The sequence below is a fragment of the Cucurbita pepo genome, chromosome 6 (assembly GCF_057944985.1).
Source record: "Cucurbita pepo subsp. pepo isolate OVF chromosome 6, ASM5794498v1, whole genome shotgun sequence".
NCBI classification, from domain to species: domain Eukaryota; kingdom Viridiplantae; phylum Streptophyta; class Magnoliopsida; order Cucurbitales; family Cucurbitaceae; genus Cucurbita; species Cucurbita pepo.
The window spans coordinates 13,661,177-13,689,159 of record NC_141803.1 but is presented as its reverse complement, the minus strand read 5'-3'; the positions used below and the strand labels follow the sequence as shown (position 1 = coordinate 13,689,159).

The 27,983-nt window shown below is 35.5% G+C and overlaps 2 protein-coding genes across 4 annotated transcripts; both read right to left on the bottom strand.

The window, feature by feature from the left end:
• Nucleotides 1-229: 229 nt before the first annotated feature.
• LOC111784921 (glycine-rich protein) lies at nt 230-6,684 on the bottom strand. Of its 2 annotated transcripts, none has more exons than XM_023665440.2 (3): nt 6,430-6,684; nt 4,200-4,374; nt 230-444 (listed from the first exon to the last, which is right to left on the bottom strand). In XM_023665440.2, exons 1-3 carry the CDS (start codon nt 6,590-6,592, stop codon nt 348-350), a joined length of 435 nt encoding a protein of 144 aa, XP_023521208.1. In that variant the 5' UTR covers nt 6,593-6,684; the 3' UTR covers nt 230-347. The 2 variants fall into 2 exon arrangements, with proteins under 2 accessions (XP_023521208.1, XP_023521209.1); XM_023665441.2 differs by having other exon boundaries at nt 230-441.
• A 917-nt stretch (nt 6,685-7,601) lies between these two features.
• LOC111778076 (plastid division protein CDP1, chloroplastic) lies at nt 7,602-27,740 on the bottom strand. 2 transcript variants are annotated; one of them, XM_087124846.1, is made up of 13 exons: nt 27,211-27,343; nt 23,900-24,112; nt 22,032-22,145; nt 18,974-19,111; nt 17,739-17,843; nt 17,519-17,641; nt 16,031-16,399; nt 15,752-15,847; nt 15,474-15,599; nt 14,679-14,744; nt 13,803-14,558; nt 11,764-11,954; nt 7,602-7,869 (listed from the first exon to the last, which is right to left on the bottom strand). In XM_087124846.1, exons 3-13 carry the CDS (start codon nt 22,092-22,094, stop codon nt 7,785-7,787), a joined length of 2,118 nt encoding a protein of 705 aa, XP_086980972.1. In that variant the 5' UTR covers nt 22,095-22,145; nt 23,900-24,112; nt 27,211-27,343; the 3' UTR covers nt 7,602-7,784. The 2 variants fall into 2 exon arrangements, with proteins under 2 accessions (XP_086980972.1, XP_086980971.1); XM_087124845.1 differs by lacking the exon at nt 23,900-24,112 and having other exon boundaries at nt 27,211-27,740.
• Nucleotides 27,741-27,983: the final 243 nt, after the last annotated feature.

The following is a 27,983-nucleotide window of genomic DNA, read 5'->3' as shown; positions in this document are numbered from 1 at the left end:
ACCACTGACTAAACTTTTATGATTTAAATTGGATAGTTTAGGATAATCAGTTTCTCAAGTCATATAAAATCTCTAGTTAATTTTTAAAAGTTAAGGCTTCAAGCAAAATGGTTGATACTAAAAGGTCGAAATTATAGAATATAATCACTAAAATATGGCCGATGATCTTATATTGTTGAAGGCAACTTAAATCAGCCTGTTCTTTAATAACCATTGAACATGATTTCAATTTTCTTTTTTTTTTTCCTTTTTTTTTGTTGTAGTTTTTCCTTCTTCTATGCTTTTGATTATGGATCTTACTAACGATGGGGGAAGGGGATTGGACCTTAATGTAAACGCAGAGAACTTCATCTTTTCCACTTGTCAATCTCCCTTGCAGTAACTCGGATAAGCTTCTTTGTATTGAGGGCGAGCTCGTCGACAAGCGCGCCGATCTCGTCCCTACTGATAAGTAAAAATGGAAGTCAAGAAATGTGTCTTGATGTCAGAATAATAAAAGTTCTTCTATAGCTGCACAGATTACATATGAAAAAGGCGAATAAAGACAGTTCAAGCCATCTTGGAAATGCCACCAGTTGTATTCTAGCTTCACTGTTTGTTTGGATTCCAGTTATTTCAGCTGAGAAAATCATTCTTCATCCTGTGTTTCAACTCAAGAGGATGATTTCAAAAGGGAATTATTATCCTAATCGTAGTTCAACGATCTCGACAATCAACGGTTAGTTTCAATGATTTAACCAAAACAATTGACGTGGCCAAGATAGCGTCCTCCAAGTCGAACAGGAACAAGAAATAGAAGGGTGCTAGGAATTTGTGCGGAAAAAAACCATGGAAATCAACCTCAGCGGCTAGCACACATTGTAGGTAGCACCATAAAGCAAGCTGAGTATCAAATGTGCATCTCACTAGAACACAATTGCTTTCAAGAGCTTCAAAAGTAGGGGTTTTATCCACAGTCCGTGAATAAGATAAAAGAAAAGAGACTATATTACGAAGAACACTTGAACCTTGCCCTTTCTTTAAAAAATACTCACTCTTTCAAAGTTGTAATATTACCCGGGTTTCGAGATATTTTTTAAAGGTTAAAAAATTTGAGTTTTTTTTTTCACGGGGATTTTTCCTACTCTTTTGACCATTTCATAGAACTTGTTCTTTCTACTGCCTTCTGGTGCAAGAATAAGTACTTTCTTTTCTATCATAATAGCTTATTCATTTCATCGCCCATTGGAGAGTTTTTTTTCCCTTGTAATTCACCTCTAGTTGTTTGGAGCTTTTACTCCACTGTTTCATCTACCATTCCAATAAAACTGTTTTTCTTTCATAAAAGAAATGAAAGAATGTAAACTCTTTGCTTACAGACACCCATTGAAGCTGGCTAAAGAGAAAACTTCCCCCAACACCCCCTTCCTAAGAATCCATTTGTTTCTCTCCAGCTAAATGTTCCATAAGAAAGGCAATCCTCAACAAAACACCTCGGTTGTCTAAGAAGGCGAATGGAACAGCACCTCTTCAACAATTGAGCAGCACGAGACTTATATTGGGTGTTGAGGATTGTTGTATATCTCCATTGGTATCAGGCCTTTTGAGGAAGCTCAAAGCAAAGCCATGAGAGCTTATGCTCAAAGTGAACAATATCATATCATTGAGAAGAGTCGTGATTGAGAAGAGTCGTGATTCCTAACATTGGGGCCATTGGGGCCATGGAAATATTGAAGGTCTCCCTCCAGAAGAGAGCCCAAATTATAGTAGTATATTTACATTTCCAATGCACGTGATCCAAAATCTCTTATGATAAAAGGCTAAATTGTTTAATTTAGATGAGCTAAATTTCTTTTCAGGGTCAGGCATAACAGTCGGTTTAGACCAGGCATAACAGGCGGCAGGGAGAGTTCTGTGCAATGCATTGGCAAGTCAAATGAGCCCCGCCCCAGAATAAAGGTCTCCAAAGGTTAAGAAAAAGAAAGAAAGAAGAAATTAAACCATTTGGTTACAGAAGCTGGCTATAAGAGAGAGCTTCCCCCAACACACCCTCTACTACTTAAAAATCCATTTGTTTCTCTCCCGCTAAATGTTCCATAAAGCAACTCAAAAGGTAGTCCTCAACAAAACACGTCTGCTGTCTTCGAAGGGGAATGGAACAACACATCTTCAACTATTGAGCTACACCAGACTTATTAGGGGCCATGGAAATATTGAGCTCCAGTAAAGAGCCCCAAATTGAAGTAGCATAGTTACATATCTCTATTGCAACAAATCTAGATTGGCTATCAGGAAATCTTTGCTACACGCCAAGTGAAATACTATTCGGGTACTTCTATCTATCGCAACAAATCTAGATTTGCCACCATTTCAACTTGGTGTAAAGAATGCATTTTTAAATGGCTTACCTTTGGGATTTGATGACAGAAGTTTAGGTTTTTCTTTACATAGAAGTTTAGGTTGATAGCTTATTTCTAGCACATATGATGGGTAATCCTCTTGCATAAGTTTGAGTCTTTCTCATCACTCAAGAAGTACAAAATTATTTTCTCTCATACATAGCTTCAAAAACCAATCATAGTGAAAGTGTTGTCCACTAATGACGATGGATAGGTCTCCAATATCTAAAACAAAAGGATGGATGTCAATTATGTATACAGGACACTGTACTTAAGTGGTTATGTGAGAACCCTGATTTTACTTACGTTAGAAGGGGCAAAAAAGGAAATAAACCATCTGAGAGTTAGAGAGGATGAGGGGACCCGTGGGATCACTATAAGGAAATGTTGGGGCAAAAAGCAGCATATATAGGTATGATACAGAAGGTGTAGAAATTTTCATGTTTTATCTTTTCTAGAAAGTTGTAAGGAAAGAGAGTTTATCAGGCCTCTCAAATAAGCTGAAGAGTTTTGTATTGCCTTATGGCAATTTCTTCCTTTAAATATCAATACATTATAAGGAGATAACTTACAAGTCAAAGCCGCTTTGTAGGAGGTTGGTGGGTTTTTTAATGATTGCGGGGGAGGGGACAAAGTGCGGTTGGTTTAACGGTTGCCTTCCCGATCAGGAGAAGAGGGGGGCTTTGGCTTATAACTAGTTGTTAATGATGGAGCAGGTGGGTGGTTGGTAATAAAATTATAAAAACTACCCATCCTATTCTCTCTTCTCCTACAGGTATAAAAAGTTTGTTGAGACTTTCTATGTTATGTTGAAGAAAGGCAACTGTTGCAAGTCTACCCTTTTGGTTTGATGATTTATGCACCAAATAGTTTGTTTGTCAATAAATTCCTCCTTAAAAATTTTCTGATGATTCATTTGGGCAGTTAGGAGGGTTTGGAAGGTATCAACTCAACATCGAAGAGATTTCCAATGGATGGTTATGAAGCAAGCTTTCTCTCTCTTTAAGTCAGAAAACTTAACACAACTACCTCTGTATCTACTATCGACTTTCTCTGTTCACTTATTCATTGGATGGGTGGTTAGTACAGTGGCTAAGTGAAAGTTGTTCATGGTTTCTGTGATATCCCACGTTGGTTGGTGTGGAAATCTTTCCCTAACAAACGCATTTTAAAGTTCGAAAGGAAAAGCCCAAAGATAACAATATCTACTAACGATGGACTTGGGCCATTACAAATGGTATTAGAGTCAAACACCGGGCGATGTGCCAGCAAGGAAGTTGTTCCCCAAAGGGGGTAGACACGAGGCGGTGTGCCAATAAGGACGTTGGGCCCCGAAGGGGGTGGACTTGGTGGGGATCCCACATGGATTGGAGAAAAGGACGAGTGTTAGCGAGGACGCAGGGCCCTGAAGGGGGGTGGATTATGCTATCCCACAATGGTTGGGGAGGAGAACGAAACACCCTTTATAAGGGTGTGGAAACCTTTCTCTAGCAGACGCGTTTTAAAGCCTTGAGGGGAAGCCCAAAAGGGAAAGCTCAAAGAGAACAATATCTGCTAGTAGTAGGCTTGGGCCGTTATAGTTTCCAATGAAGGTGAGGTGGAGGTGTGGAGGCAAGTAGAGAGAGAAAGAGAGTCACTGGGGTTATTTTTTTGGAATTTACATCATGGAAAATTGCCACCTTAGTCAATACATGGTTAGGAAAAAGCCAGGTCACCAAATCTAGATAAGCACTAAAATGGGAATTATCCCTGACTTGTAATAATGCATGCAGGAACAGAACAGGATAGTCACAAGTTGAAAACAGTTAGTTTAGAACTTACTGAGGAAAAATACTTTGATGACCATTTAACAGATCCCCAACGTTAGAGTATCTTCGTTTGTCATCTTGCGCAATGCCCCTGCCCGCACCATAGCCAAATCCTAAGCCAACTCCACATCCAGCACCAAGACCAAAGCCAAGTTGTAGGCCAGGAATTCCTGGACCAAATCCAGCACCTAGAATGGAGAACAAATTTTGCAAATACATCTATTTTAGTTTAAATTAAACAAGGATAGTTCACCACAGTTCAAGGTTCAAAGTAAAATTTTCATAGTGATAACATTTATGAGCTGACACTCAAGCCCTACCTTCTACCACAACCCAAATGCATAATAGTTTCCTCTTCTATGCATGTGTGCACGCAAGTGTGTATGTGAGAGACCCAGAAGACGCTTTATCTTCCCAGTTCCTTTTGTCCTCTTTTTTTCATTCATAAATTGTTTACTATCAAAAAGAAAATCTTCTTATATACTAAAAATCATACTATAATAAAGGATAGAGAGAATTTATTCCTCATCAACGTGTAAGTACTATGTGAATTCCAATTTTTTAAGTCTTATACATTTTGAGCTTTAGGCACCAAAAAATCCTTCTAAACAGATTGATGGAGTTTAAAACATGTAGCCAAGTACCGCTTGTAGAGTCCAAAGTTGAGATAAATAAAATTCAAAACCCACCCTCCCGACTAACATGAGAGCCACCATAATTTAACAAAAAGATACACACACACACATATATATATATATATATATGCTGACTTAAAAAAAATGAAAAGACGAAAAAAACGGGGTTGGGTGATGTACTTGTGTGGATGGTAAAAGCTCTGATGTTGATTACAACCATACATACACATAAAAAACACTTACGTCCCAATAAACTGCTTGAAGAAGTTGCGTCCATAAATTCCACAGCCACTAATACACATTTAGTTATTTTTCTCGAATGTATCCATCAAAAGACATGTCTAAATTGTTGAATAATAAAGATGAAGCACAAATAGTTAACAATATGCAGATAATTCATGCAGAAGTATACCGCTCATACCATCCTCTCTCCACTTGAAAGATAAAAAATACATCGCACTCGGCAAAGGACAAAAATAAAATAAAAATTATGTTAAAGCACACAACATATAAACTAAAAGAAACAGAAGAAGCAAATAAAGAAAAACAGACAAGAGAAGATCTTAATAAAGAAAATGAAAAGATACCCACCTGAAATCTGAATGAACTACATCTGGGCCTACTTGGGGATTCATGTTTTAGCTATTTGTACGAAAATTAGTTATTTGCTCTGTAGTACACTTTATTCCTTTTGGTGATTTTCGAACTGAATTTCATCCATAGCATTCCCTTCTTCAAGTCTAAGCTTTTACATATTTCAACATTCATAAAACGTCGCAATGTGTTAAAATATATTTTAACCATAGAACCTTTCTATCATTAATTTTTGGAAAAACAGAAATGTTGTGATCTGCGTCTGGTCCATCAAAACAAGGTCAAATGCTTCCTAGACTTGGGGAAAAAATCATAGGGCTAAAGAATTTCAACAGCAAGCGTGGCAATGTACATACAATCCAAATACCCATATTCTCTAAACCAGAATGCAAGAAACATGTAATATTGAAGGACAAAAGTCAAAGACGGTAAAAGGCACAAATACCAATTAAATCATCTTGAAACGATTATCAGCCTAAACCAAACAAACACTACAGACAGAATAACCCCACCCAACCTACCTCAATCTCTGAGTCAACAAGCATATCTCCGACTAAAGCAATCAGCAAGTTGCAGGGTTAACACAATCCATAAGGCAACATTTTCAATTCACCAATAGCTAAGCCTCATCAAAGTAGTCGATAAATACGCATTAAACAAAGTGATTCCGCTGATTAAATTGATTTTATGCAACATAATTGAAGTAGTAAAACGAAAGGAATCCAACAGAGGAATAACAAGCGAGTTACGACTGAAACAAAAAGGAAAAAGACAAATGATGAAGAAATGCTTGTTTAATCTCTGATTCAACAAGCATACCTCCGACTAAAGCAATCAGCAAATTGCAGCGTAGAACACAATCCATAAGGAAAATTTTCAATTCACCAAAGATTAATACGCACTAAACAAAGTGATTCCGGTAATCTAATTGATTTTAACAACATAATTGAAGTAGTAAAACAAAAGGAATCCAACTGAAACAAAAAGGAAAGAGAGAAATGATGAAGAATTAACCTCCGACGAGGCCGATGCCAAAGCCGACGCCACAACCAACGCCGAGGCCGAAGGCGGGACCTAACCTTCCGATTCTGGAAGATTTCAAAACTGGAAGCTTCCACAGCATTCCGCTCTCATCTTCTCGGCCTTCGTGTCTGCTTCCGTTCATGTTTCGAGGCATTTCTGATTATTTTTCATTCCACGTCTTTCATCAACGTCAGTAGAGAGAATACATTCCTCCTTGCAACGTTTTTTTAACCATACATTCCTTCGCCAAATTTGTCAAATATGGTTTTAGTTATAAATTTTTATTTTTCTTAAAATTTTTATTTTTATTTTAAAAAAAAATAATTAAATTGAATATATTTAATGGGGTAATGACATTAAAAAAAAAAAAAAAAAAAAATCAAAAATCAAAAATTTCTAAATTGTTAAGTTGATTAATATTGTTACCCGATAGCTGCATGGAACAGGAATTTTATTATCCGACCAATTCCAACTATTCAACCTAAATTATAAAAGTTGATTGGGTTAAATTTTTTTCATGAATTTTTAGCAAATTAATTTGTATTATCTAACCTAACCCAACCTTACTTAGCATTTGCAACTGATTAGAAATGTGTTATGGTTTGTAAATGTTTAATATTTGAATTATCTGAGATTTTAGCTATGAATATAACATGTACGGTGGATAAATATGATTTTTTTAAAAAAAAAAACTTTAAAAAAAGAACTATCCAATCCAATCGGAATAGAAGGTTGGACGGGATAGGGTTGAGTTGTGAACTCAATTCATGTGTGGCTTAAATCACAACTCAATCAACTCGAAATTTTAAGTAGGTCCAAAAGATACTCATTATGTTTTGTATTCTAACACCCGATTCGTTTTTATAACTTTTGGATTTATTTATATTTGAATGATGTAATTTGTTGCCGCCTTTAGGCATATCAATGAGTTGTATGAATGATGTAAATATATCACAAATTAACATATCAGATATATCAACAATTGAACTAAAATGTATCTATAATACACGTTAAAAAATATATATCTATCATTAATTTATGAATAGTTTATAAGTAGTATATCATTCATGATTTCGAGGCAGTGAACGTTCTTCCTCCATCTTTCATGAATATGTGAATTCATTAACCAATCAAATTATATATTATCAATGATACACTCTAAATAAAGTATATCTAAATAAAGTGTATCAATAAGATTAACTATATTAATGATATTGTTGATATAACAAATATAAAGTAGATGATTAATTGACTAATACACTTGGTGGATGAAGATCAATGATGCAACAAGTTTGGAGAGACCAAATGACCTAAAATTCTCTATTCCTTACAAAAGAATGAGTCTACTAAGCTGGTACTTGTATTTCACCTTCACAGAACTTCCAAGAACCATCCTGTTGCCTCTTTGCCAAATAACGAACTTTATAATTGCTGCACGCCACCAAGGATCAAGAAAAGTTTTTAGTTTCAAAGAGTAGAAGGGCCTAAGAGTTATGATGACAATAATGGTAATATGAATGTAGTTTATGTAACAGCTTAAGTCTACCGCTCTTCTTGGGGCTTTCTCTTTCGGGTTTTTCCTCAAGGTTTTTAAAACGCGTCCACTAGGGAGAGGTTTCTACACTCTTGTAAAGAATGTTTCGTTCTCCTCCCCAACTGATGTGGGGATCTCACAATCCACCCCCCTTCGAGACCCAGCGTCTTTGCTGGCACACCACCTTGTGTCCACCTCCTTTGGGGCATAGCCTCCTTACTGGCACATCGCCCAATGTCTGGCTCTGATACCATTTGTAACAGTTCAAGCCTACCACTAGCAGATATTGTCCTCTTTGGACTTTCCCTTTCGGACTTCCCCTCAAGGTTTTCAAAACACGTATGCTAGAGAGAGATTTTCACACCCTTATAAAAAAAATGTTTCGTTCTCCTCAACTAATGTGGAATCTCACCGTCATCATTCAGAACTTCTGGTTCTGGTAACGTAGGCTTACAATCTACACTATAATACATGAATAATTCCATGTTCCGCAGTTTTCATACAACAGACCACCGAACAAGTTTTACGCTATTGAAGTTTTAAGAACATAGATAGGTTTTAGAACTTTTATTTACACAACTTTAAGAAAAGACAACATAATTCGATGAAGTTACTATCATTCTGGAACAATAAAATGACTATTATGAATATGTTCCCTTATGTTCAGCAATTTCATTCTAAGATACTTTTTCCCTAAAGATCAATGTGAGATGGTAAGAGAAACAAAAAGAGAAGTACTATAAAAACATAGCTAAGTTTGTGAAAGAAATGCTTTAGTTTAAAATACCACCAGAATATTTTCATAATTATACCCTTCGATGACTTGAGAAGAATGTAACACAAGCTAAAGGGATATACTATAAAATGTTGAGCCTATTTAAGCTAGTAAGCAGACTACGCCAGCACAAATAAAATACAACTGTAAAAATTCAGATGTCTGTCCACTACACGTATTTTAGTCAAAATATTGTTTAAAACATTTAAATTCCATAAATTAAATTACATTGCTCTAAGGATATAACTTTTATTTAATCATAAACTAAAGTTAGATATGCCATATAAAAGAGAAGGAAAACAATCAAATAGCTGATAATGAGGAAACCACTACTTGAACAGACAAAATCATTGGGGTGAGGATAAGTTGCTAGATTCGCACCAGATGGGGGAATTGGAAGTCTGTAAGGAATAGTAGAAATGTCTTTTGATAGTTACCTATAATTTGACATAAGAGAATTGTGAGATCCCACATCGGTTGGGGAGCAGAACGAAACATTCTTTATAAGGGTGTGGAAACCTACTTAGTAGACGCGTTTTAAAAACCTTGAGGGGAAGCCCGGAAGGGAAAGCCTAAAGAGGACAATATCTACTAGTGGTGAGCTTGGGCCATTACAAGAATGTACTCAGAATTTGCGGGAAGATGGCGTGGGTCGACAATGTGAAATAAAGTGGTGTAGGATTGGGTCTAGGATTGCTTCCCTATCTCTAACGTTTGTTAGATCGGTCAAAGATTGGGTCCAGGATAGCATGTAGGAAAACTTTTCATCATCCCAAACGAAAATGTTAAGGACAGTAAAAAACTTCTTTCCTATACCATTTCAGAACGTCCTTCCTGGGCCACAAAATTTAATGAAAAGTCCAAAAAACTTTTTGCAAACCGTTGAAAAATTACCGTCCCTTATTACAACAGAGTATAGAGACAGAATGAAGGAAAATGGTCTCGAGAAGAAACTAGAATTCATTGCTAAATGACGAAAATGCAGGTGAGGGCCTTCCATTGAGAGATGGAGTGGAGAAAAATACTTGGTGAGGCATTACAATAAATAACATTTGTTTTAGCACAAATCGTGTCAGTTGATGGACAAGCTTTAGGAAAGGTAAAGGGCTAAGCAAACCTGGAGGGAAAGAGAAAAACAGAGAAGATGCGAGAAATGACGTGACAACTTAAAACTAACAAAAAAACAAAAGAATGATTTGAGGTTTCATGTAGTGTCGAGCTCAAATTCGAAGATTTTGATCATGAAGGATTTGTCAAACAAAAAATTTAACCTTTTCCAAAATTTTGATCTTCCAAAGGAAGGAAAGAAAAACCAAACAGAAGGACTAGCTATCCACAAATGAAAGTCCCTTCAAGGACACAATATTGTTAACACCCCCCCCCCCCCCCCCCCCCCCCGTCGGAGAGGGGCCAACAAAAACCAAAGGAGACGAAGGGCTCCCATAAGATGGCAGGATAGAGGCCAAGAAAATTTTAAAGTTGACAAATGGTGAAAACAGAGAATAAAGAGCAGAGGAGACTATTCTGAAACCACTTTTTTTCCTAGAAATAAGTGTTCAACCCCTTGACCAATGAACAATGAAGTAACTGAGAGAAGAAAGAGAACCAGTCCGAAATAGCTTTCTAGGGAATATTGTGCCAAAGATTATCAAACTCTCGAAGAAAGCACCACAGAGCACATAATGAGGTCTTGCTAGCTTAGTGGCTAAGATTCCCTATACCCAAACCTCAAGCTCCAGCAGTCTAGCTGCCATCTCGCAGTTTGCCACGTGTGAACTCTTCCCTTCCTCCACCTGTTCCCCTATTAAATATGGCACAAGCCTCTCCAAGGAATTACCGAATTAATTTCTTATCAGAGAAGAAAAAAAAAAGAAAAGAAATCTAATGAGAGATCAAACATGACCCAAAGATTTCTCCAACATTCTAAAGATTCTATTATTCCTCGCTAGCTTCACAAAATATCACATTTATATTTGTCTAGAATTGGTAATGGTAACAGAATTCAAGTTTAGAATGATGAGTGGTGTGGGAATTCTACGTTGAAGTCAAGGTTTCATCGTGTTTTCAAAGTGATTTCTATGTCTACTGTTCCGTTACAGAACACTAGGATGCTGCATATAGTTCTCGACAGCCATATAAAGAACAGAATGCAGCAGATGTTTTACAAAAGATGTCTAATTTTTTGTTACGGCCCTCACAGTTTGAGTTCTCTGTTTTATGGCTTTAGAGAATCAAAATCACATCTTTAACTATGCTTATGCGTTGAATTGTTGGTATCTCTTCTTCCAACAATTCATGTGAGATTCCACGTCGGTTGGGAAGGAGAACGAAACATTCTATATAAGGATGTGGAAACTTCTCCCTAGCAGACGCGTTTTAAAAACCTTGAGAGGAAGCCCGAAAGGGAAAGCCCAAAGAGGACAATATCTGCTAGCGGTGGGCTTGGGCCATTACAATTCAAAATCTAGTAGCACGATTATTACGAATCAATGCTATTTAAACCATTATTTTTTAAGTTTGGTTCAAGCACAAGCAAAGATCTTCGAAGATAAATCCAAAACTTGGTGCTTCCTAGCAGACACGTTTTAAAAACCTTGAGGGGAAGCCTGAAAAGGAAAACCCAAAGAGGACAATATCTGCTAGCGGTGGGCTTGGGCCGTTACAATTCAAATCCAGTAGCTCGATTATTATGAATCAATGCTATTTAAACCATTATTTTTGAAGTTTGGTTCAAGCACAATCAAAGATCTTTGAAGATAAATCCAAAACTTGGTGCAAGCCGTTCAACATAGCTAAGTTTAAGGCCTCTCTATGGAGTTCTTCGTCTGAACTCTGAATTATTGGTTTCTTTATCAATTACCTCTAGCAGTTCAACATTAGGTTTCTATTTCTATTTGCTGTTACTTTTTCGAAAGTGGAGTTTGTTTTTTAATCTTTCCGTTATATCAATGAAAATTTTGTTTATGTTAAAAAGGGAAAAAACGTATATGAAATACAATTAATTTATTCCAGTTACCTGTAGTAGCTTGGGTTCTTTGGTTCAGCTTCATTGACAAGCTCAGCTGCTTCCTCTAAATGAACCTCAATTTCTAAACTCATTGCTCCAAGTTTATCTGACAAGAGTTCAGCTCGTAGGACAGACAATTCCAGCAAAACAAATTTCCAATAGCATGATTTAGCTTTTGCAGCATCAGCTAGAGCTTGCCACTATAAACAAAAAAGAAAACAATATAATATTAAACTCCCATCAATCCAAAAGATAGAACAGATGAATCTTATTTCAATAAATTTGTTATTTTTCTACATCTTTTTTTCGTACGCATGCAGATGTTATTTTCATTAATAAAGCTTAATACATATAAAAATAATTTTTTTACAACAAGAAGAATTTTTCAATGATAAATCAAACTATTTCTCAAAAGATACAAAACTCCCCAGACGAAAGAAAAAAGATACTAAGAAAATAACAATTCAAATAAAACAAAATCTTCTTCATCAAAGAACCAAATATAATAATCCAACTAAAACGCCAAGATAGAGGCCAAGAAATCAGACATCAAAAGAGACCGAAGGAGTGAAGGCCAAGGAAAATTGAAAAACATTGATCTTGAAAGCTGAAAGAAAAGACCAAAACAACCAGAATATATTGACCAAAAACAGAAACCCATAAAAACATAATCAAATTCTGAAAAGGAGAAATAACTTAAAAACACTCAACTACACAGCTCCAAGCCAGTAAAATAAAAAGCCCCAAAATCTTCCAAAAAAAGCTTCGGGCAACTCTCGAACTTCTAAATGAATTTCAAAAAATTGAAACTGAAAAAGATCTGCAAGGCAACACAAAAAAAAAAAAAAAAAAAAAAAAAAAAAAGAGAGAGAGAGAGAGAGAGAGAAAGAAAGAAGAAGAAGAAGAAGAAGAAAAAACGTCTCCAAAGCCTGAGGAATACCAAGAAATACTTTTCATGATTGGACGATCATAACAAACGAGTGAAACATAACTAGATTTTAATTTGCGGTGACTAGACATGATTCTTTCATTTGCAATCCACAAACCTCATTGAGAAATGGAATTTAGAAACAATGGAAGGATATTTTACTAATGATGTTGATAACTACAACTAAATTTCTTCTATCATAAACTGAAAAGAGACTTTTGAATACTTTTACAAAAGAGTCTACGATAGAAAATTCATCAATCACTATATCAGCTAAATGTGTTTTAGATTCCTCATTGATCACTAACATCAAATGTTTCATCAGATTCGATATCATGGACAACTGAAGAGGAGATAGAATCATTAGTAGTGGAAGAGCTAATGGTACCTATCCCCAATAATTAATATAGCCAAAATAACTTCTTGGAAAAAGACTGAAGCCAAAAAGTTAAATTAAAAATGCAGTAAAATATCTTCACCAAATATTCCAATGAAAGAATGAAAGATATTTTTAAAAAATGGTGAACATAGTGTTATCCAATGAACCTCAATAATTACTTGTGATTAAAGATAAATGCTTGCAAGGAATAAAAGGTGAAGAAAGGCTTGAAAATAAACACAATGAAAATGATGTTTCCTGTTAAAAATAAATAAATAAACCAAATGAATGGCAAGAGTTTGTGGCCATTCCTTTGGAAGTTGGAACTGGAAGGAAAAGTAGTTGGTGAAGTGAAGGCTTTGACTAGGTTCAAACAAAGAGATGGAAGATGCATTTAGTTTCGGCATGGTTGGTAGTTAGGCCCCGAAAGAATGTTTTTCAAGACTTCATTAGATTGGTATTGACTAAGAATCTCACCATTGGCAGTTGTTGAAGGAAAGGTGGCTGGAAGTCGCGAGAGAGAGAAATATGCATTACAAAAATGGGTGAGAAGATAAAGGTGTCTAATAATTTTCCATTTCATGTTTCTTGGTATTTGTTTCAATTTATTTCAAAAACAGGTACATCTAAAAAGATTCTCGGTTTCCTGTTCTTATCATATGAAAACGTCCCAAATTCTCATATACAAGAAATATTGACCCTAGATTGTGATGAAACAGCTTGAACATAAATGAACTTTACCTGGAAAAGCATTGCTCCATCAAGAATTTCCGCAAGTCTATAAATTTGATAGTTAGGTCCCAAAGCTTCAGCTTTAATCATTTGCCATTGCTTCACAAGGGCTTCGGCTTCTTCAACCGACATCGGCTTCTGATGCAGAGCTGAAATTGCAGATAACAGTGGCGTATCACTTGTGCCTGATAAGTTCCTGCCCTTCCTCATTATATTCGACAAAAGCCTTTTAAGACTACTACTAAGATTTGAACGGCTCTTCCTATTTGGAGCTCCTATAACATTATCTGTGGACAGACCCTCATCGCTGAAAAGAGAGCTTGCATTCAGGCTTGCTATATGTGGGGTCCATGGAGGAACGAGTTTCCTCTTTATCATCGTACTCATTAGCTTGAACGAAGCAAAGCTAATACATCCAACTACGACAAGAACTTTCATGTTACAGACAAGACTGTCCCTGGCCAACCAAAATTCTGAAATTTTCCATTTGTTTAGGCGAAGGTTCCTTTTCAATTGAACTGATGATGAGTTGGCATCAGTCTTTTCTTTTTCCGTTCCTAATTGACTCGGCAAGTTAGTAGGCGTTAACTGTCTAATAATGTTCCCAAGATTTTGGGAAGAACTCAAATTAGGAAAGGAGTTCTCAACATCCCTCCACTCTGATACAAAAGAAGAGGATATGGGCCTGTTATTTGTGATAGTCTGCTGAGAATGGTTAATTTTCTTCTTTGCATCCATTTTCTTCTTGCCATGGAGAAAACTAACCTGAACAAACAAAAAGAAACGCAAAATAAAAAAATAAAAAAATGAAGCTGCCGCAGCCAAGTTCAGTATATTCTGTTTAAAAAAGTGTTCTCTAATCTGATCAGTTGGTACGAGTCTCACCAGCGTCAGGGAGCAATCCCGCGTATCTTTAAAGACATCAAGTACAGTATCCTTCAACCATATTTCCTGCTCAAGTTCAACAGGCATTCAGATATAAAAAGAATATAGACATCAATAAAAGCAGATAAAGAATTTTAAATTAATCGAGTATATGAAGTGAACATTGTTGGAAAAGTAATTATGCCTCCCAAGCTACATATATTTTATGTTTCATATTTCCAAAAGTATGTTTTTCAACCGAGACCAAATTTGAAGCAAACGATTTATAAGAACAGCTTAATTATAGCACTTCTATTCCATTCAAGGGTATAAATAATGCATTGTCCAAAATGACATTTTGGATGCATGATCATAGATAATAGTGAACCATTGAGAAGTATTTTGAAAACCATAGAAACTTATGACAAACGACTAATTTCAAAATTTTTAAAAATATACTTAATCTAACATGTGAAAATCAATAGTACTGTTATACTATATCTATAAAGAGGGTTTGATAGTCTTTGGTCTCTTATTAATTTTTTTTAAGGAAAACCAAAATTTTTCATCGAAGACGTGAAAATTTACATACGTTGCAGAGGCCAACAAAAAGTAAGATACAACACTCAGAATGCACAAACACTTGAAAAGATTAGAAAACTGAGGAACAAAATCACCCATACTTAATAGGGCGTCAATATATGCCTATATTTATCCTAACAGTATATACTCTCTGTTCCTTTTTCTTTTTCTTTTTTTTTTTTCCGAAGTACCCTGTCTGTTGGTTAAAATCAAATGGTCAAAAAGTGAACTTACCAACGATTGGTATGTGTTCTCTGCATTCTTTTTCTCCATTCCTAGATTTGACAATCGGGTAGGCATAGCTGGTTTAGAATTCAAAGTCGACTGTTGAAGCTTTTCAAAAACCTCAGAATCACTGCACTGTAAACATAATAGCCAGAATATGAGTAATACTAGACATCGAATGACTAAAGTAACACTACATGTCAAATTTTAGCAGTTTAAGATACATTAAGATCATTAAATTATTTTATCACATCTGGATTACATATGTGATATTAAAAACAATCTACCTGACCAAGAAGAAAAATGGAAAAAGCCTCCTCAAGTTTCAAATCGACACCCTCTGATGACATCAGACATTCACATATAGTTTTTGCCTTTTCAATCTACATAAGAATAGTACAAGATATAGCATTAATAAAAGGAGACATAGCAATCATCTCTTATGATTTTAGTGATTGTTATTCAATCATCTTCAAAAATATTTTGAGCAAGGGGTATGCATATGTGCCATTAAACAAAACTTTTCTATTATGCTATGGATTGATCAGCTGCAAAAGAGAAATTACCAACTCTGTCTGCCTAGTTGAAAACCCAAGGGCAAGATGAGCTTTAAAAGCCATTAAGAAGCAATCAAAATCAATCACAACCCTTTGATTCTGTGACTCGATTGATTTTTTATTCTTTCTAATAAGAGCTAATTCATCCCATGGAAGAAGATCTACTATTTCTGCCGCCATTAGCCTACCAAGAGCTTGGCTTAAGAAGCATGGCCAATCCTGAACCTGGCATGATGTTTCCACATCAAGACCTTGTCTCAGCAATTCACGTAATGCTGCAATTGCTCCTGCTCTCCGTTCGGTATTCGTGGGTAAGCTAGGCATACCCAACAACTCCAATGTGCAAGCAGGTGCAAGTTCCTCCAAAGATTCTTCAATCTGAAACCAGGGGAAGCAAAAATCTCATTTGGTTGCCCCTTTTTTCCAGGGCAAAATGTTAACAATTGAATGATATAACAGATCAACCATCCATAAAATTTAAAATATGCAACAATTTAATAATGAAGTAACAAAAATAATATAGAGGAGAAATAATAAACTTGGACGGCATAAATAAACCAAAAAGGAATTAACATGTCATCCCTAAATTGTTTTCCATCCCATATGTCTACCAAATTCCATGGTTACTTTTAATTTTAAGAGAATAAAAATATATTGATATATATATATATATATATGAATATGTGCAACTTAGATCTTCTTATAGAACATAGACCTATTACAGATAAAGAAAAAATAACAATTATAAAGGCCAAATATTGACGGCCAATATTTGTAATATTTACATACAAATATTCCTAAATAGTAGAAACTCCAACACTCCCCTCCAAGTTGGTTTAAAGATGTCTTCTACAGTCAGCTTGTCAATTAGTTAGTCAAGTTCTTCTTTGGAAGTCTCTTAGTTAGTACATCAATAATTTGGCCAGTTGTTGGAAGATAATGAACCTATCATTTTCAATCCAAATACAAAAGTACTGGTTCTGGGATAGATTGGGAGGAAGCTGAATATTCCTCCCCTTGTCTTCAATAATGAACCTATCTTTTTCAATCTAAATATAAAAATACTTGTCCTCAACATAACTACTCAGAATCCGTAACCCAAAGTGAGAATGAAAGCGTGCACTCAGGGGATCAAAGAAGAGAGTAAAAATTAACAGAAAACTAAAGAGAGAGATTTCCATTGCTCAAAATCCTTATTTTAAAACTTTTTTCAAGCTCATAGAATTTTGTTGCTCCAAGTGCTGTACTTCATATCTGTTCACTAATTTAATAAAAAGGTCAGTTTCTTCTCAAAAATATTCCAGACAATTATATATACAAGTTAAAAACCCCTTTGGAGGGGAGGGAATGTACTATGGAATATACTATCATAAAGAAAAAGAAGTGGTGGGTAATTGAAGGTACAAGATTCTACATGCATTAATAGGTGGAGTTGTAAAAATGCCTACGAATTATTAGCGTGAAAAAATTGACAAACAAAAAAAGTGGACCTTTCACCTGAGATAACAATCTTAATTTCGCAAGAGATGTTTGACTCCTTAGTAGATATTGAGCACGTGCAAGAGCTTCAAATCCTTGAGACACCATGTTCTTCTCAAACCCGATTTTTGCAATTGCACACTTCAAGAAAGCACCCAATATAAGAATACAATATACAACAAAACTAAAACAAGAATGGGGCTTCAAGAGTCCCCGCCTACTGTCCATAACAGCATACCTCCGCTAATACCATAGAAAGAAGTATGTCATGCATATGAGGCTTAGCCATTGGACATTGAATAACTGTCTGTCCAATGTCAAGCACCCTTTTTGCTTCTCCGACCTACAAAAATGGGGCAAAAAATAACAACTTATGATACATCGTTTATCTGAAATCCTTTTCAATTCATCTCACTCCAAGAGGAAAGTAAAAGGAAGAAATAGAATGAGCTCACAAACTAAAATCACTAAGAAACTGCTTCAGATTTTGTAAATTTCAATCAATGTCAGCATGAGAAATATTAACAATTAAAAAGAGGTTGCATATTTAATTAAGGAGAGAACCAAACTTTATGGGCAAAATCCTAATTACTCAACAGTGCACCCTATAATTTAACAAACTGATCAGAATGCTATTACGATAAACTAAGAATGTTTTTTTTTTTTTTTTTTTTTTTGGTATTAACGGTATATTAGTAATCAGTTAGGGAAGTTGTTGTGGTGAGTTGTTATAAGTAGAGTGAGTGGGAACGGATGAAAGGATGAAATGAAGGTTGGTATTGATTTAATTGGAATAGGCTTGAGTGATTTCAGGAGAGGGAGGGTCCAAGAGCTACAAGTTAAAAAGGTAAAAGTTAAAGAACTACAAAATTTGTTTGTAGATGAAAAGGCACTTTCATTGAGAATAAATGAAATAAAACTAGGAGAATACAAAAGGGGAAAAAAAAAAACAATTGGGACCAATTGGCCTAAAAAGGGCATCAAACAAGCCAAATAAGACCTAAAGAGTAATTACACAATAAGCCAAGTAATTTGAGGTACTTAGATCCTCCCTCTCTTAAGATCACTCAAAATCAAAGCTTACCTTCATCCTTTCCCACACTATATATAACAAATAAAAATAACCACTTCCTTAATTAATTGCTTGCATACCCTGAATACCCTAGGTCCCTAATAACATTCCTAATTTTATCCTTATAGTATCCTTTTCATCTATCAATAAAAATTAGTTTCTTATTAAGAGAAAATGGAGTATATATAAACACACACACACACACACACACACACACATACACTAATAGCAAGTCTGCCACAAACTGAACTAAACCTAAATGCATTTAAATAAGATGTTTTATCTTTTCAAAAGGAGATGAGACTTTTCATTAATGTTTAAATATGAAATATTAAAAAACAATTCCGTAAAATAACCTGTATTTCTCATGTAGATGAGTTTACTATGAGTGTTGGACTTACCTCTTGAAGAAGACAAAGTGCACCTGGCAACCAAGCCCAAGGTATTCGAATGGAGGACTTAGGTGGGATGTTTTCCTTCATATTACCAGCATAATGTGGTTCAAATAGAAGTTTATCTCTCACATCCATTAAAAGATCCTGAAAAATACCCAAATATCAAATTATATAAATGTGAAGAAATACGTGTTTCTCCTGTTTTATAAAATGATAATGTATAACTTAATATAACCCCTAGGCATCTGGGACTTGCAAACTACATGTGATTAGCTTTCTGTATAAATTAGTTTGTTTTATGTTACGTTTTTAGGAGTTTTCTGTTTAGAGTTAATACCTTTGATTACATAGGAGGCACTCTGATGTAACCCTTAATTTGAAATTATATCAAGTTTTCAATATCCTTAACAAAGGACAAGCACAACAGTATATAGACCAAAGCCGAAGCTAACAAACAGCCAAAGATGCAACTAAGACGTAAAAGATCAGCTAACAAACAAATAGGTCAAACAGAACCAACCCCAACGGGCTATTTTGACCAAAATACAAAGGACACAATATTCCCTACACTACGCTCTTCCTTCTTTTTGAGGCCATAGTAGTGTATCCTTTGCAGAGGAAAGTCATAAGACCTAGAAAATATCCTTTGGAACTAAGATGTCTAGTAGTGTATCCTTTCCCAGGCTTAAGATGGCATCATGAAGCAACAGTGAGACTCCAGAGTTCCCGGTTAACATTGTACTAAGTTGATATGTCTTGATAAGCATTCTAATAGCTCAATAACTTCGACTTACATAGTTATGCCTCAATAAGTGCTTAAATCATCTGGTAAACTTCAATAGAGCATTGAGCCAACAAAGGGTCTAAACTCATCCCGGTGAGTTTTAAATCAATGAAGAAGAATGAGGGTAGTGCTGTTGAGAACCTAGACAATGAAATGAGATGCGGCATTTAAATGACCTTAACCTACATTCAAGGCAAGGTCTTTAGGACTTGATCTAGAGTAGAGGCAAGCTAGCTAGAGTTGCAATGGAAGGAAAATACATGTACGAGCCACGTGCATGGCCAAATTTCAAGCTATTGCATAAGAACTATGTGAGAACTTATTGTTGAAGATAAATCCTTGATTACTTATAGATGAAGGGAGAATGTCTGATAAAACTGTACTGCAACAATAACTCAGTCATCAAACTGTACTGCAACAATGGAAGGAAAATACATGTACGAGCCACGTGCATGGCCAAATTTCAAGCTATTGCATAAGAACTATGTGAGAACTTATTGTTGAAGATAAATCCTTGATTACTTATAGATGAAGGGAGAATGTCTGATAAAACTGTACTGCAACAATAACTCAGTCATCAATATTGCTCTTAATCCTATCTAACGAGATAGGACAAAACATATTGAAATTGATAGGCATTTGATTAAGAAAAAGGAATAGTATGCATGAATTATGTGCTCTCACGACTTAAACTGAGAGATGTGTTAACAAAAAAAATTCACAGTTTACTGTTTCATGAGTTAGTATACAAGCTAAGAATAAATGATATCTATTACTCCGCCTGAGGGGGAGTGTGAAAGAAATAATCTTAATTTGAGGAAAATTGGTGTAATCCCATTTAATAAGGGAATTAGCCTAGTTTTCGTTTCCTCTTCTGTATTGTTTCCTATTCCCTTAAGGATTAGTTAGTTTTTCTTTTTTGCTTCTTATTCCCTGAAGGAATAGTTAGTTTTCTTTTATGTTTCCTATTCCTTATCAACACCAAGTCAACTAAGAAAATTGACAACTCCAAAGGACTCGCTAAATATCATCATATTAGTATATTTGCAACTCTGACAACGATAAAGAGGGAAAATCTTTTTTTGCAGAAAATCATCAAAATATAGGCGATCTTGCTAATATTTTGGCAATTTGATTTTGGTCAATGCAAAATTTATAAATAAGAATATTGGAGAAATAAATCAATCAATATGAATGTGGATAAATGAGTTTGAGCAGAGGGCTTCCCAAGCAAACACCACACCAAAAAGACATACATTTACCATTTCCAATTTTGACGGACTAAGTGTTCCAGAAGCTTCCATTGTTTTGGTATGTTAACCCAAGGACTTCTCAAATATCCATAGATTTTGCTAATTGTGCGCCATCCAAAAGAATTAAGGCCATAAATGCTGGTTATTACCAGATACAAAGGCGTCTCCAACCCCATTTTGCATGAAGGGCCAGATAGAGCCTTGTCAGCCATGAAAGGATTTATCGTACTTTCCTTGTCAAACTGCCTCTGCAATGCATTGGAGATCTTTCTCCAATCATCATGTGCATAAGTTCTCTTTTTTACACAATATGCTTGTTGAGTACCGTGCTTTATCCTGCACTGAACTATTCTTATAAAAGCAGGCTGTCCTTGGACTTCCTTCTCATGTATATTTTCAAAAAAAAAACCCTAGCATCCCTAGGTAAGTATTCTTTCTCAATTTGCTTCCACGTGAATTCTCTTATCATTTCCATTTCCTAAAATACTAAGCAACCTCACTTGTTAGTTCTGATACTACAATACTATTTCTCATTCCAAAGTTCGAGATGGAAATGCATTCAAGATTCTAGCCATGCTGATTGTACTTCTTCAGTAATCAACAGATACCAAAGTTCCTTTTTAATTGTCTCAAGAAATGGCCTTCCAGGGGGAATTGCACCAACTTGGCCATGGATTCTTCAAACCAAATGAGTTGCCTCGTACATGGAGAAATATGGAAATGGTGATTGCCTGTTCTTCAATCTTGAAAAGATCATATAATGACAGCCAGATGAAAAACTTACTCTCAAAGCAACAACTACTAAAATCCGTGATACTAATGAAGTAGAAATATAAGAGAAGAGAGCACTCCATGACAAATCTCTAAATCTTTCTTCAAAGAAGGTTTCAAAAGATTTGTTTTCAATCATATGATACTAATAGCCATGATAAAAAGACAAGAAACCTCTTTAAGCCTAAACAACTAATGGCAGAGATGTAATGAAGAATCAACGATGGACTACAACAAGTCAACATAAAGTCCCAACCTGGCGAGATGAAATAGCATCAATGGAGTAACCTTCTTCAATTTCAACATTTCTTAATTCCATTACTGATTTGACAATCTCATCTTTTTCAGCTTGATCTGGGACACCAATAAGCTGCACAATGAACATTTGTATCATATAATAGTTGGAAAAAATCAACATAAAAAGGTGAGTAGATGATGCAATCACAAACTATCGAAGTCATTATTGGATACATATGTAAGACAAGAGAAAACAAAAGGCACATGTCAAACATAATTCATAAGTTTATAGAAACACAGTTCTTTTTTTGTAGAAACAAAGTTCTTTTTTTTTTTTTTTATGAGAAACAAGATGTTTCATAGATGCTATGGAATAATAAACAACATACTGAAACTCATCGAGCATTTGAGAATAAATTTACAAAATAAAAAATGTCAAAACTATCACACCTCACAGGTAGCAACCTTTTTTCTAATATAATGCTTTGTATTATTGAGAAGTTATAAATATATGGTCTTTCTAGATTTTGCAAGCAATATTTTTCTATGGAATATAAAATTGTTTTATTTTTAATGAATAATCTAACTCTCATAGAAGAAAAATGAAAAAATACACAAGTATACAAAAATAAAGCCTACAAAAGGGGAACCAATCAAGTAAAGTACAACCTAAAAAAGTAATTACAAAAGGGTCTTGTCACCAAAACCCAAAGAGAAATATCGAGTCTAACAAGAGACCAAGACCAAACATCGCTAGAAGATCTCTCCTGCCCCTAAAAAAGCCTATTGCTTCTCTCGCCTAAAAAAATCCACAAATAGCACAAACCTCAGCCTACCACAAAAATAATCTTATTCTCATTAAAAAAGAAAAAAAGTGAACTGATAAGAAGCTCCTCAATCGACTCCCTACAACTTTGAGAGCTAACAAAGAAAAAACCAAATGCCTCATTTAGGACCCATGTCCTCAACCCTCGTGGACTTGTCTCTCTTCCTCAAATATTCCATTTTATTCTTCTTCCCATATGTATATGATTTATTTTTCTCTCTTTTCTCATATTCTTGTAATCGTTACCCTAGTTTTGATAGTTGTACAGTTCTCTTCCTTTAAAACCTATGTTTGTAACATGGAATTATACAGGACATATGAAAAGTATTTTTCTGATGTAAGCTTTTAAAAACTAAAGCATACAAAACGTGAACAAGAAAACAACCACACATGAATGTCTAATCATTTAGTCCATGATGCATGTAACAAAGAGCAAGGATGAGATCTTTATCAAAGTTAGACACTTGTCACTCATTCATTTGGCACATCCAAACATTGAGAGATGTTATGACGCAATCAATGTAGGGACTTTTTATAAAAATGAAAAGGATGTCTAAAGGCTAACAAACCAGCCATTTAAATAGGCTTTACAGCCAACCTTGCAGCAACAGTCAACTTAACAAGGCTGTAAAAACTAAAAGTATCCTTAAAATAAAAGACTAAATCCAAATGTGGTTAAGACAGGATTATCACTCGGTTAAAACAAGAGAAGAACCAAGAAGCTACAAGAAAGGACAAGAATGGGCCAAGAACAGGATGGATGTCCTACATTAAACCCTTCCTTCGAAGAAAAAAAATTGACCCCAAGTTAGTCATGTAAAGGAAACTAATCCAGCGCATGATAAGAGAAAATGTATTTGACATTGAAGGTGTTGTTGATGCGCAAAGGAGGAAGGACCAATCTGATATGTATTGCTACCCAGCCGCTCAACATTAGGAATAGGCCCAATCTTCTTGTTAGTCAGATTATTGTGATGGGCAGCCAGTAGACAAGATTTACAAAGGTGGACCATCACCAAACCGCCCACTTGAAAGTCCTCAAGCCGGCGGTGAGCATTTACCAAAGATTTATAGTAAGTGGTTGCCTTTTCCAGATGATCCTTGACATTTGTTCGCAGCTCTTGAATACAGTAGCCATACTCTCAGCTTCAGCACTAAGGTCAATAGAAGAAGGAATATTAGCTAAGTCAGTAGTCAGACAAGGGAGATGAGTACATACAACCTCAAATGGGGACTTCCCTATGGACCAATTCTGCATATGGTTGTAATTAAGCCTGAGACAAAGAAATGTCCCATTGTTTAGGCTTGTTACCGATAAGGCAACATACAAGGATCTCATAACTGCTATTGGTAGGTTGAGTTTAACCATCCCTAATAATAGATTCCAAAGAGGTATTAATCAAAATGGGTGACTTTTGTTAACAATGAAAAAGATGTCTCAAAGCTTGCAAACCAGCCATTTAAATAGACTGAACAACCAACCTTGTAAAAACCATAAGTTTCTGTAAAATAAAAGATTAAACCCAAGTGTTGTTAAGACAGGATTGTCACCCAGTAAAAACAAGAACAAAGAAGTTACAAGTATGTTTCAAGGCTTTGAGTGCTCTTTAACATTTGACTTTGTTGCCAAAATCAATATTTTCTAATTATTTGGACACTGGGCATAAAAGGCTTACACGGTCAGGCTAAGGCTAATGAAACTTGTAGCTGCTCGAATAAAAATATGTTAGGTATAAAGTCTTCAAACCTCTTATACTTTTTTTTTTTTTTTTTTTTTTTTTTTTTTTGGGTGCTAAAAAACCAAACTTCCATTTCAAATAAAAGAATACAAGGGCGTAAAAAAATAAAGCCCACAAAAGAAGGAGGCAAGCTAAAGAAAAGGACTTCAATTAAGTAAAAGAAGTTTTTTTTTTTTTTTTTTTTTGTGCTAAAAAACCAAACTTCCATTTCAAATAAAAGAATACAAGGGCGTAAAAAAAAATAAAGCCCACAAAAGGAGGAGGCAAGCTAAAGAAAAGGACTTCAATTAAGTAAAAGAAGATTTTTTTTTTTTTTTTTTTTTTCTTATAAGAGAATTTTATTGATGATTGAAATTTACAGAAGGGATGAAATATTCATGATGTTTACAAAAGATCTTCCCAATTTACAATGAGGGAGGTATAACTATAGGAAGTAAAATTATTAGAAAGTTTATACCAAGATATAACTTGGTAAACAATATAGTCGAAAAGTTTCGTATAAATCTGTCTTTTTTGTGAATATTCTTTGATTTCTTTCTTTCCACAGATTTCAAAAGAAAGCTATGATGAGGGTGATTGCTAAAATAAAACAAGATTTAAAGGGTGATTACTAAAACGCTTTGCCACCAAAACTCAGAGAGAGACGTCGAGCTTAACAAGGACTCAAACATCACTCAAACACCTATCAAGCATTGTCCTCTCGCTCCAAAGGCCCCATAAAACAATACACACCACAGCTCTCTCTGCAACCACTATGTCTAGCTATGCATAAGTAGAACTCCTAGAAGAAACAGCTCCAATCAGCGTGAACTAAATCACATCTCCAAAAGATATGATCAAGGTCCTCAGTTGTCCACCTACAAAGAAGGAAAAACAATGGCTCAACCAAAATGGGCATCTTCCTCAAAAGGACTCCAGCATCTCAAATAGACTACCGAATGCAAGGAGGTCTCTCCCAAAAGCTCTCCGTCTGATGCTCAATTTCCAGTTTCGAGGCACATTATCCCAACAATCAGTCATAGTTGTATCTGTTTTTAAGGAGATGTTATAAATTTCAGGAAAAGCTTCTGGGAGTGGGATTTCACCAAAACAAGTATCTTTCAAAAATCTAATTATCTGCCATTTCCCAACTTTAAAAATAGCAAACTTAAAAAAGATGGAGGTCAAACAAGCAAGGTCAAACCACATCTATTTCTAGAGCAACCTTTAGGCTGGGAGGAGCTCCACCTAAGGGGCACCTTGCCATAGTTACTCACCACCTGTTTCCAGAGGGTGTTTTATTCAATAGCAAAACACCCAACCATTTGGTAAGGGGAAGGCAACATTTCAATGTTTAAATGAACCCAACACCAAACCACCACGATGTAAAGGCCGGGATATCATTTCCCAATTCATAAGATGACTACCATTATATAATCGCCTAATTTTCTCCACACTATTATTAACTTCAGCCAGCGATTTAAGGAGGGAAAATAATATAGGCCCATTTAGAAATGAACTAACCACGATCAGCCTTCATCCTTTAGAAAGTAAAGAATTTTCCACTTAGTGATTTTGTTTCTGAACTTGTCCACCAAAGGATCCCCAAAAAGAAAAGGATTTGTGTTGTCCCCCAAGAGGGATCCCAAATAATCCCCTACCACCTCTGAGACTACTAAGATTGCATCAAGAATCTGTTTCCCCTCCACGAACGCAGCTTGCATTTTTTCAATAGTTGACAAAACTCTCCGACCCAGTTAGCTCTCAGCTTCTTTAGAATCAAGCACAATTACGTTATAGTTGTTCTCTGATAACCATGTCGTTTTAAAAAAAAAATCATGAAACACCCTTAGCAAATCAACTTTCACAATGTTCTAAGACTTACTAAAAAAATTATTTGTCCATACCATCCGGACCAGAGACTTCAAACTCCCAAGACTCATAACCGTTTTGAATATACTGTTGTTCCTTTTCATTCAAAACCTCCAAAGAAAAATCCTAATTAACTTCATCGAACTGATCTACTTATTCTTTTGAAGGGGTGTCCCACCATTAAGGAACGAAGAAGCCTACTAATGTCACGATACTACAGAATCTGCAAGCCAAAGGAGTTCAGAAAATTCCAGAATTTGTTAGGAAATTCACACTTGGTGAATAAATGCCCGAGTTTCAGCATTCTTTTTAAGCATGATGCCCTAACTTGGGGAGTGGGCATAATGAGGGAGCCTTCTTTGGATGGCATCATGAGTATTTAAAAGAAATCTACAAATTAATGTCATTTTATGTTTCATGGAAAGGACCTTGCCATTTAATGCTTCGTTAAATTAAACGTTAAATTAGTGGCATGAACAGAATTTTGTTCATCCAACAATCTCTACAAACTTAAGTTACAGCTAAGCTACAAAAAATCAAAGGATGAATCCATTACCGAACAGAAACCAAACAGAAAAAAAAAATGTAACAAGAATAAAAGAAACCAGCATGAAATTTGGATCAGAGTTATGCTTCCACTGGATTCAGACAAAACAACACCATCAATGCAAAACAGGAATAGACCACAATAAAGCTCACAAACCTTAGCAAATCATCAATGTGAAATAAGCAGAGAAATCATTAAACCAAAAAGAGGACAGGAGAGATGGCTAGAGAATCACCTGGTAACAAGTGACATGGATTTCAATCGTGGCAACGGCGGCGGCATTGTGGGCTTTGTCGTGAATGGTGGGGATACGAGCTTGGGAGTTGGTTGTCGAGTCAAGGCCAATAGCATTCAGTCTCCAGTTCGAAGAAATGTGGCGAGTGATAAGAGAATCAGCCGCTTGCCTCGACTGCGAAGTAATGAAATCTCCATTTCCGCCAGCAAATCCCTTGTAAATCTTGGTCTCTTGGCGAAACCAATTGTTCGATTTGTTGAAATGAAACAAGCAAAGAAAGCAATAGGATGATAAAGCCATATCTCAATCTACATTTGTCATTCGGCGAAAACAAGGCTGGAAAAGGAATCGAAGTTGATAATCGCGGAGTTGAATGTGTTCATGATGAAGATTGGAAGAAACATTTTCCTTTTGAATCAAGAGGGAAGAGATGAGAATTCCAACACTCCATTGTGTTTGCTTCAAGCGCTCCTCACTGGGAAATTTGCTCTTTTGCTGCAACGACAAGAGGTTGGTTATACCACCAGCATTGCATCTCCTTTTTCTTTTTCCCTTTTTCTTTTTTCTTTTTCCCTTTTTTTTTTTTTTTTTTTTGTTTTGTTTTGTTTTTGTTTTTTATCACTTCATCTATTTTCTTATAATAAAGTGAATCTTTTAAATTAAAATCTGAGCAAGGTTGGTCATGCTCGTTCAAGAAATTTAGGGGTATATATGGTTCGGGTTGCATTGGGTTGGGTTGAGAGATTTTTTTTTTCATGCAACTCAAGAGTTGG